We start from the raw sequence: 11714 nt of genomic DNA on the forward strand, positions 1-11714 counted from the left end.
AATTAATGACTGCATACCGCCTATAAACTAATGAGTAAATGAGTGGGTTAATGAAAAAATGTTTTTTGACAATTAAGAGACATGCCGCTTAGAAAGCCAGATGTATTAGTTTTAACAAACTCTAAGCCAGTTCCAAAAGGCCTTATTGTGAAACAATCCAAGGCTTAAAAAGTATAGACATGTCTCGGGCGGAGCAGTCACGAAAGGAGGAAAGAGCCTGAACTGAACACCCGTGACGCGTTTCGCCCCTCCCACAAACGGGGCTTCCTCAGACAGGTGTATCCTGGTTATTACTATACATTGCCTCTGCATTTCTTGGCAAAAGTTTTTAGGTCTATGATATCATTGTGTTGCTATGAAAAAGGAGCACATTGCTTGCATAGTTGTTGAATCCCCACACATAAGCATGGCTCAGCTTTGTTCACTGTGAATCATTTTACCCCGTTCTTCTACATATGCTTGCCCCAGATTGTGTACTTTACTCAAATGACCCTTGTGAACCTAGACTCTTGCACACGGACGTATCGATTTTATGTAGAGCCAGAGTATACCCGCTTACAACAGCTTGACTTTAATGTGTGGCTGTAAGCTGCGCCTGGGAATCTCTGCTGCCGGGAATAGACCAGCATTTATAGTGTACAGGGCCTGGCGCCCGTGTGCAAGAGCTCAAAAAGTGCTGCAAAGAGCTGTAAAAAAAGTAATATTTGACATGAATTATGAAAAGGTACAAAACAATTGCTGGATCTACCTGGGTTTAGTTATCGGGAATTTGAAAACGAAAGTTTTCCATACACTAATAGATTACTTTTGGTCAGCCTGTTGGCTGAATGAAAGAAATGAACAGATTCCACTATCTACACTAAACCCCTGCCAGCTATTGTATTCTGACAGCCAGCACCTGCCTCTGTCAGAATACCTGAAAAGTGCATTCAGCTGATTGGTTGCAGTCACCGTTCAGCCCACAATTTTGGGCCTGTTTTCTGCGATTAAAGTTAATTGAGTAATGTGGCTGGGCCACTCTGTTATAATTTCAGCTGATTCACAGGGATTCTAACAGTATATGGCTAGCTTAAATCAAGCCAAATAGATACTGGTTAGATATTGATTGGTATCAAAACTATGTGCACAAATATAGAGGCAACTAAGAAATGCCTCAGACCACCTGGATGCTGACTAGAGAAAATAATTCTTCAAAATTGTTTGCTATACCAAAATATGGGTATTATATTGTGTTTGCGTGCACTAAAATTCATTTAAAGTGACATTAAACCCTCAGATTTTTTAACATAAACCAATACTGTAATGTGTGCCTTACTGTAATCCATGGTTGTTTCCCTTCTCTTTGCTGCTCTTCCTTTTAAATCTGTATCTCTTCTCATGCTGGGGAGACAAGGCAGCAGACTGCCTTGTCTCAGGAATGGATATATGGTGTCTGTGTGTAGGTTTGTATAGGCTTGTAACCTGAGCCAGCACTACAGGAAGAGGCCCTGAGCTGCAAAGGGAAGTTCTCCCCAAGCATGAGAAGACATGATGATTTAAAAGGAAGAGCAGCAAAGAGAAGGGAAACAACCATGGATTACAGTAAGGCACACATTACAGTATTGGTTTATGTTAAAAAAATCTGAGGGTTTAATGTCACTAAGTGTTTTTATTTTCCTAAAAATACTGGTTTGATAAACATTTGCGCAAATATCGTGCGACATAAAACAAAATGCAGCTATCATTTTTTTTTCTACAAGGCCACTGCTTTTAGAAAATATATACTTGTTTGGGGGTAAAAAGTCATTTTCTATCCCAAAATTCCGATTTTAGCATTTGTGTGCAAAAATTCCTAAAGTGGTTAAAGATGATGACATTTTCTGTTTCTTAGCTTTTTAATGATTTATACAAGAATAATTCGAATCGGTCTGAGAATGCGGAAAGAAAGTATAACCAGAATTACTTCATGGAGGTGATGACAGTAGAAGGAGTTTATGATTATCTTATGTATCTAGGTAAGTCAAAAGATGCAATAAACTGTTTTGTGCAAAACTGTCGTTCCTTTGCTTGAATTAGTCATCGCATCAGATGACTGATACATGCATACAGCAGAAGATTCTTTTGTCTTTCATGTAGTGGTATATGGTAATTACTCTTTCTGCATCTCTACATCTTATTCGATCTATAAACAGTATTTGCATGTACCGTATATACTCGAGTATAAGCCGAGATTTTCAGCCCATTTTTTTTTGCTGAAAAGTGCCCCCCTCGGCTTATACTCGAGTCAGCGTCATTTCTTCTTACTTACCTTGCCGAGCGTCGCGTCACTGCTGCTCCGGTGGGCGGCGTTCCGAGCGGGGTCATCTGGCAGTCTCCGGGTCCTAATTTAGGTGGCCGGAGACTGCCAGATGACCCCACTCGGAGCGCCGCCCACTGGAGCAGCAAAATTTTATTGGTATCTATCTAACAGTAGCTGCCTCATTTCCCACCCTCGGCTTATATTCGAGTCAATACTTTTTCCCAGTTTTTTGTGGTAAAATTAGGTACCTCGGCTTATATTCGGGATGGCTTATACTAGAGTATATACGGTAAGCAGACTGCATAAGACACCATGGGGTTGATTTATTAAATGAGTATAGGCTTTTCTCTGTGCACAGAGAATGTTGGTAAATAAGGTGAACCCATGTTCACTTTAACCAGTTGACATCCGCGGTGTTAAACCCCCTTCCCATCCAGGCCATTTTTCAGTATTCAGCGCTGCGGTACTTTGACTGACATTTATTCCGTCATGCAACGCTGTACTGAAATGAATTTTATATCATTTTTTGGGGACAGATAGAGCTTTATTTTGGTGGTATTTATTCACCACTGGGGGTTTTATTTTTTACTATATTAAGGAAAAATTACCAAAAAAAAAACTAGTTTACCCTATATTAAATGATAAAACATTTATTATTACCCAATTTTTTGGTAAAATATAAAAGACGGGGTCACGTCGGGTAAAAAGACACTAAACATGGCAAGCCTTAAAATTGCGCGCGCGCAAAACCTCAAAAAACGATAATACCCAAAATTGGCCATAGGCGACGCTTTAAAAGCTTTTACCGCTCATCAGTTTAGTGTTATCAGTGATTGATGGCCCTAAAATGATTGCTCTTACTGCGACGTTCGCGGCGATATGTAACGTGTGTAGCGCAATTGTCGTTTTTGCACGCTGGGGCATCGGACGCGTATTTACGTTTATAATCTGCTTCATCAGCTTCTTTTCTCTCTTTTCAGAGATCTGCTTCATCAGCTTCTTTTCTCTGGCTATAGCAGCCAGATGACTGACAGGTGAATGCGGAAGTAATGTAATACACATCACTTCTGCATTCACAAAGCAGAGGGAGGTCAGCAAAGAGCTGATCTCCCTTCCTCTTCCTCCTGACGCCCTCCCGACCAGATGGGGCAGCGGATCCTGGGATTGAAGGTGAGGGCAGACCGCGGGGGGGGGCGGCCGAAAAAACAAGCAGATATAGACGATCGATCGATTTTGCTAGCCTTTGATTGGGTATTTACAGTAAACACAGGGTCAACATATTTACAAACCTTCTCTTTTCACAGTGAACAGCCTTTGCTTCTTTAGTATAGCATGTACTTTAGAGATGGGTTTGATCTAATGAAAAGTGAAATTAGGAGCTGTGTGTGTGAACTGTAATTTCCTGCTCTTAATTGAGATGTTCTGAGCCGCGGAACAAACTTAACCTGAATTATCTGCTCATGTAGGCTGCACTGTCATTCATCATGGTGTAGTAGGGAAGGGACACAGTGGGGTGACTTTACTAAAACTGGAGCACCTGTGCATAGCAACCAATCATCTTCTTTCTTCACTTTGTTCAGTTAAGCTTTGAAAATGTTAGATAGAAAGAAACTGCGCTAGGAATCAAATAACACTCTAAGAGCAGCTGTGCTTAATAGGTGAGTACACCCAAAATAGGAAAAAAGAAAATAGCACTGCGCTTCAAACTCAAAAATTATATTCCTAAAATGTGAAAAAAATTGTATAAAATGTGAAATTGTCACAAAGGGATACACAATTTTGTGTCATACACAACACCTGTGTTGCACAATGCCTGTGCTGATGATAGTAAAAAAAAACCGTGCTAGTAAATCTCATAAAATGTGCACATATAGAAAATCCTGTGTTGAATCTCACAAGTGATGTATAACTCCCACCTAATCTGCATAACCATGTGTGAAGTCCATTACTTCTGGATACAATAAAGTCCTATGTGAGGATATATCTTCCTGCTTTTATAATCGACACCAACGTCCGTGAATGCAAAAACAATTAGTAAATCAGTGCTCTCCAGTCTCCACCGTGCTGAAAGATAAGATCTGGCCGCACTCACCGACTCCTATTGCTCACCATATTTCAGATGAACAATTAGTGCTTTGCTGATATATATAGAACCGAATCCTCTCCTTTGTTTTTAATCCGAGAATATATTGGAGTAGATTCCTCCCAATTCTGGCTTATCTTTCCAAAATCGTGTAACACTATTCCTCCATCTTCCACCTTCTCTTGTGCTCAGAGAGAGAAAAAAAGGCTTCCCATAGTGTAGTATGTCAGAATAAATTTATTTAAAACGATTAAAATGCACTTACAAATAAAATAAGGCAATTGCGTATGGATTGTGTCCACTGGAACTCCTGTCTCTATGATTGTAATGCTCGCATAGATCCGCCCACCTGATGCAGTGACGAAATGCATCAGCTGGGCGGATCTATGCGAGGTGTGTTTTGTTGTTATTTTAAAGATATGGGTAAAGGTCCACTTTAAACTTTTGTTTGGTTTGTTGCCTACCCTCCCCACCTCTGGTGCCCGGGGAAGTATTCTTTTCTCTAGGGCTTTATTTGCGAGGCTGGTGCATTTGACAGTACGAAGGTCTTTCAAAAACAGGATAGCACTGGCTTCTGAATAGAAAGCTTTTGCCCATGTGTGGGATTATCATGCTAACAATAGGTCCTGTGCATTTACATACTGTATATTCTTATATGATTTTACACTCAATGGAAAAAAAATAATTTCAATTACAGAAATATTGCTAAAGTATAACATTCCTGACCTCTAACCGTTATGGCTTGCCAACAGGCCGGGTTGTTTTCCACATCCCTGACTGGTTTCATCACCTATTAATGGGAGGAAGAATCCTGTTCAAAAACACACTTGAGACCTACACAGACCACTATCTGCAGTGTAAACTAGAGCAACTCAGACAAAAGCATCGGCTGGTGTCACTAATTACAACCACATCCCTGACTGGTTTCATCACCTATTAATGGGAGGAAGAATCCTGTTCAAAAACACACTTGAGACCTACACAGACCACTATCTGCAGTGTAAACTAGAGCAACTCAGCCAAGAGCATCGGCTGGTGTCACTAATTACACTTCTTAGAGGTATGTACTCTTTCTTCACAGTAAACACAGTCAGTACAGAATCAGACATTTCATAATATGTTAATACTTAAAGCTCTGCTACAGGCTTTAAGTGCATCAGGCTTAGTCTGTGTAAGAAAATATGGAGGCTGCACACCAGAATTTAACTTTGTTCAGTTTCTCCCTCTGATGTGTTCTACTTCACTTTAAATGAGCTTAATCAAAGAGTTGGAGGAGACAGGAATTTAGGATATACTAAAAGTAATAAGTCAAAAGTTATTACAAATACTGATTACATCACTTACAATGGATGATGCTTCTTGAAGTTTAAACGTTTGTTTCTTCTGAATCAGATGATCTCCTGAGCACTGGCCCTGACATCCTGTTTTAGGGTGGCTCCTCTCTCTTTTGCAGTTTCCTACAGAGCCACCCTTGTGTGCTAGTAAGCTGTTTTTGTCTCCACAAGGGAGAAGGGCAAGTCATTCTCCTGCTCCCCGCTCCTCCATCCTTCCTTTCTCCAAGCTAATGGACAGCAGCTGGAAACTCCTCTGTCCCTTCTGAGCTTGTGAGCTTGTACCAGACAGGAAGTTCAGGGAAGCAGAGCTGAGAGAGATGGAGCCAGCTGTTTGGAAACACGACTGTAAGTGCTTGGACAAACATGTAAAGAAACACTGTGCTAGATACAGAATAAAAATATTAACCTTCATAAACTCAAACCTGGACTTATTGGTTTCAAACATTTCAAAAACGGTGTATCAGATGTCTCCAAAAGTTTAATTCACATCTGCTAACCCTCTACCATTCTTTCTGCCTAAAATCATCAGAAACTTTCTGGTAAATAATAAAATATCTAAAAAAAACAAACAAATGTATACACTTATAATATTATGAAACCGAAATATCTAAAATCTTGGTTTCTATTACCCTGCCTTGTCATCAGTGATTCCTCCTGGCCCAAGTAGATGTGGCAGGGGCATTCCCTGGCCTGCAACTACACATCACAAATGGGTAAGGTAGTACCCCAGCCATAACTGATTTGGCTGGGGGGTGTATTGACAGTTTTGTGTGGGCTTGGGTGAATTCAGGTGAACTGGGTTCACACTAACCCCCCCACATCACTACTTGCCATATTCAGAAACCTATTGACAGAGAGGGTGGCCATCTTCTGGTGGATGGGGCAAATGAGAGAAAAAGCTCTGAATAAGCTCATACAGAGTATTATTATTATACAGGATTTATATAGTGCCAACAGTTTGTGCAGCGCTTTACAATATAAGGAAGACATTATAATCACAATGCAATTCAAGACAAAATGCTAAGGGCTTACAATCTAAAAGGAGGTGTCCAGACAGGCTGCAAGTTGATTCTGTGTCAAAGTTGTTCAGTGTTTACATTCTGGTGTGAGGCCTCCATGTTTTCTAACACTTGATTTATGTCACCTTACCATGTCCTTTATCACAGATTTGAGAATAACATTCCAAATCTTACGCTGCATGGGGCATTTTTCAAACTTTGTTCTTATTTTTTTTTAGATGCTGTGTTTTGTGAAAGTACAGATCCACGGACTGCAGCAGCTAAGCAGAAGCGGGCTAAGCAGACTTTCGATGAAATGATGACCTACATTCCAGGTTTACTTTCTTGTGTGATATTTACCGTATTTTTCACTCCAAAAGACGCACTGTTTTTCCCCCAAAAGGAGGGGAAAATGTGTCTTATGGAGCGAATACCTATCGCCCGACGCCCGGGACATGCAGTTTCGAGGCCCCGGCGAGTATTTTTTTTGTACATTCAGCCCTGCTCCTGACGAGCAGAGCTTGAATGTACAGTGGGAGCCGCTGCTCGTTTAATACAAGTGATCTAATTAGATCACTTGTATTAAATCGATCGTGTCTGCCGCCGTGGTTTTCGGGGTCAAGCAAAACAAACGACAAACGCACTCTACAGTAAAGCAGTAGAAAGGCATCATGGCACACTCACAAACCAGCATTTTTTGCTGGACCGATTTGGTGCAGCGACGCATGGGGTTTCTCAGCTGCCATTGGGATGTGCGGGATCCCTTGTGTGTTTCTGTGCTTTTAAGGAGGCTGGGCGTCCTCCTGACAAACCTGCACCCAATTTGAAATCTTCTGCCCCAATGTGCTCCAAGATGGAGACTCTCATAGTTTAGAGTTAGGACCGCACTATAAGAGGTGCCTTGGCGCGGCAGTGCGGCTTTCACATCCTCTGCAGAAGACGTGTATCCAAACCTCTGTTATTATCCTTAGTGGTGAGACAAGTTGTTTTACATGCTGGTTTGTGAGTGCGCCATGATGCCTTTCTACTGTTTCACTTCTCGATCCTGTCGCTGCAGAGAGCCGTGACTGTCATTCACGGCTCTCTGCAGGGATTCCCCGCTCCGATCCTCCAGCGCTGACTGGCGGAACGGACAGGGGAGGGGGCGGGTACAGCTAGCTCTGCCTATGGATAGGCAGAGCCAGCTGTCAATCACGCAGCTGGGTGGATCTCGACAGCAATGTCGGGATCCATCCCGGCTGCAGCGTCTCAGTATACCGCGAGCTGAGCTTTGGGTGACGGGAGGACGCTAGTTTGTGTCCTCCCGTTACCCTTATGAGAACTATGGGGAAAAGCCCTGACCTTTTATATTGCTCCTTTCAGTTACCGAGGCAGTGCTGTCAATTCAGAAATTGGTGGACATGGCTATAAATCTATATCCAGGATAGAATGTGTGTGGCTGGATAGTTATGTTAATATATTATCCTGTGTATTTAACTTTGGTTAATCAGCATGATGTCCAGCAAAGGCTTGGAGGAAGCCTTTGTGTGTCCTGACCACATGATCAAAAACTACAGAGAAGACAATAAAGCTTCCTGTGTACATGTGCCAGGAAAAACACTAATCAAAATCTCTGACCTAAAGTCCATTGTGTGCACAACATGACAGCTGTGCATGATCACTGCAGTGTGACTTTAGTGGTATTGCCTAATCACTATACTGCTAACAACTTGTATGGGAAGACTGTGAGTAATGAAGCCACTAACTCAAAATAATGGTCTTTATTATTCATGCTTTTGTTATATGTGTAATCCTCATATGTTTTATTTCTGGATAGATTTAATAGGAAAATGCATGGGCGATGAAGCCAAGTATGAAGGCGTTAGATTGCTGTTTGATGGTTTGCAGCAACCTGTACTTAACAAACAGGTAATCTGATACAAATATACAAATACTAACACTATGTACAGTTTACGTTCACACTGATCAAATGACAAGAGCGTGCAGTGCTTATGCCCTCAATGGGTGGTGTCTTAAGGGTGCCAGTATCGATATGGGTTTGGGACCTCCATTGTTGCAAGGTCTAAGCACCCACGCTTTTTGTGTGACCACTGCACAAAGACTGCTACCCTCACCCTGCGCAGAGGTCCAGCTCTGCAGCTCAATGCTGAGACACAGGACTTTAGGCTGCAGATTATGTCCTTCATTATTGTTCACACCATGTCCCTTGAACTGCATTTTTCAGCACACCTCTGCACATGTATGGTGTGAACAGGGCACATAGAACACAATTGTTTTCTACATGCCCGGTGTGCAGAATCACGCAGCTCAATGGGAACGGTGTGAACAAACCCCAATAGTAACACTATGTGATTACTTGCAGAACTCTGGGTTAACTGTTTTGTCCCTGAAGAAGCAGCCGGGATTAAAAATCTAACTTTTTCTTAGCAGCCAAACTGTTTATTTGATCTAGCATCATGGAACTCTTGTATCCCTCGGAAACTTGCCTCAATAGATTGAAATAACATTTACGTTACAAAGCCCTTGCTATAAAGTGGAATACATTTTTTAACCAAAATTGTATGCTCTCTATTTACATTTTGCATAAAGTTTGAAAGTCTGTTTAGCTATAGAAGAATGCTTTATTATTTCATATGGTTCATCTTAATATAAGAACAATATATAAATAGTGTATAATAATGGATTTTCTTTTCTTTCAGCTGTCCTATGTTCTACTGGATATTGTAATGCTTGAGATATTCCCAGAACTCAACAAGGTACTGTATACATTTGTACTTTAAGGATCTTAGGTATGTACACTGTACAGCATTAAAAACTGTTGAATGCTTAAATTGGCCTATACTGTTAATGAAACCTGAAAAATCAGGTCAAAACCACTTACAGGCTTATTCACAAAAGGGGGAAGAGTTTGGAGAAGGCAGGAGAAGTGAACAATCTAGGACAGTGATGGCAAACTTTTTGAGCCCGAGTGCCCAAATTGGATCACTAAACCAACTTATGCGCCTCAAAGTGCCAACCCTGCAATTAGACCTGAATACTAATGATTTCTTTCAGAAAACACTTTATACGACTGTCTGAACTAATTATGTGCTTAAATCTTAGAAGAAAATACAATACAAGAGGTTTTACCTAAACTACAGAGTGACATGTACCTTGGTACTGTGCTAATGAGTGAAGTGTTCCATTGCAGTGTGCTACTAAGGTACATGTCATGCAGCACAATGCAAGAGAACAGTCTTTCTACACCTTGGAGTCAGTGATGGAGCACCAGGGTCCAGTACAACTGTGACCCTGGTAGCTCTGCCACTAACTGCAACTTGTAAAGGAACTAATCTCCGCAATACATTATACAGCAATGCAGAATACAGTCAACTATAGAAGACTACAAATCCCAACAATACATTACACAGCAATGCAGAATACCACAAACCATAGAGGACTACAAATCCCAGCAATACAATATACAGCAATGCAGAATACCACCAACTATAGAAGACTATATATCCCACCAATACATTATACAGCAATGCAGAATACAGTCAACTATAGAAGACTACAAATCCCAACAATACATTTAACAGCAATGCAAAATAATATGAAGCTACAATACCCTGTGTTGCTCCGGGGTGGCAGCCTGATGTCTTCAGGGTCTCTGGAGGGCTCTCAGGTGAGCTGTGCCGTTCTCACATGGACTCTTAGGTGGGCTGTATTGGCTCTCAGGTGGGCTGTATATCTCCAAGGTGGGCTGTATGGGCTCTCAGGGGGCTGTTCGGCTCTTAGGGGGGTATTCTGAAGCCCTTTGAAGGTATCACTTCCAACACAGCTGCAATAGCCTTCCAACACAGCTGCAATAGCCTGTGCTGCCGCTAATGCAAGCCTTACATTGGTGGCAGTGAAAGGGTTTAAGGATGCTATTGGAGGAAAAACCTTCCCTACCAGAAGAATTTCAAGGAGCAGGTGGTAGGTCCTTAGCTTCCACAATGCAACCCCCCTCAAGGCTCTAGCTTTGATTCCTGCTATCTAGTTGGTTTCTAACAAATCTCTTCTTAGCAGCTTGCTGATCTTCATTGCATGATCTCTGGAATTTAAGACCAAAGGGTTTTAACCTCTGTCCCTTTTGCAGAAAGGTGTAAGGGTTTTTACTCCAACCTGTTCACTTTTCCAAACTCCAAAGAGTACATTCAGCCCATCTTGGACCTCAAGGCCTTTAATGTTTACATTCGGGACATAAGTTCCAGATGGAATTCACCAGATCTCTCATTGCTTTCCATCACCAGAGGGAGTTCCTAGCGTTGATGAACATACAATATTCTCAATTTTATGTGCCTGTCTTTCCAGCTCACCAACATTTTCTGCACTTTGCTGTAGGTCAGGCATAGGCAACCTCAGCCCTCCAGCTGTTGCAGAACTACAAGTTCCATGAGGTATTGCAAGTGTAACAAGCCACAGGCATGACGGAATTTGTAGTTGCACCACAGCTAGAGTGGTGAGGTTGCCTACCCCTGCTGTATGGCCTCTGCACTACTAGTTTGTGCAAAAATCAATGCACATTTTTAATTTTTTTATTTTTTTTTAGCCTCAGAAAGAGATTTCAACAACACCAGCCTGGATGTGAAAAAGAAAACTGAACTGAATGAATATGCTCCTGCACTGATTTGCTTGTTTTAGTAAAGTCATTTCCACTTCTTCAATTTCCTTGGGGACAATTACCTTTAAAGTTGAACATCAGCCAACACTTTTTGTAAAAGTAAATGCAAATGGGTCAGCTTCACTGAAACCCCACCCCCACATTGTCAGATCACCTACAGAGGCATTTCAACAAATAAAGGAATTGAGAAGAAAAAATAAAAAGTACTTACCTTGGCCAGTTCCCTCTGGCATAGATGACATCGCCATGTTGCACCACTACCTCCCAGGAGTGCTCAAAATCCTGCAAAAATGCGCCCCTGCATTTGGGTTATCCCCAAAAACTGAAAACAGTTTGGTTGGAGATCCACTTGGTCACCTTATTTTTGTGTGAT

At 41.6% G+C, this 11714-nt stretch overlaps 1 protein-coding gene across 1 annotated transcript in view; it reads left to right on the plus strand.

Annotated features, from left to right (window-relative positions):
- The window catches only part of SNX14 (sorting nexin 14), a 61896-nt gene extending 50529 nt beyond the window's left edge, over positions 1-11367 (plus strand). The window contains exons 19-25 of the mRNA XM_018567131.1: positions 1871-1994; positions 5114-5218; positions 5347-5421; positions 6933-7028; positions 8510-8601; positions 9393-9449; positions 11270-11367. Coding sequence (XP_018422633.1) covers positions 1871-1994; positions 5114-5218; positions 5347-5421; positions 6933-7028; positions 8510-8601; positions 9393-9449; positions 11270-11308 — 588 coding nt within the window. The 3' untranslated portion in view covers positions 11309-11367. The remainder of the gene's footprint in view (positions 1-1870; positions 1995-5113; positions 5219-5346; positions 5422-6932; positions 7029-8509; positions 8602-9392; positions 9450-11269) is intronic.
- The last annotated feature ends 347 nt before the right edge of the window (positions 11368-11714 follow it).

The sequence above is a fragment of the Nanorana parkeri genome, unplaced genomic scaffold, assembly GCF_000935625.1.
Source record: "Nanorana parkeri isolate BGI_ZX_2015 unplaced genomic scaffold, ASM93562v1 scaffold1014, whole genome shotgun sequence".
Lineage (NCBI taxonomy): Eukaryota > Metazoa > Chordata > Amphibia > Anura > Dicroglossidae > Nanorana > Nanorana parkeri.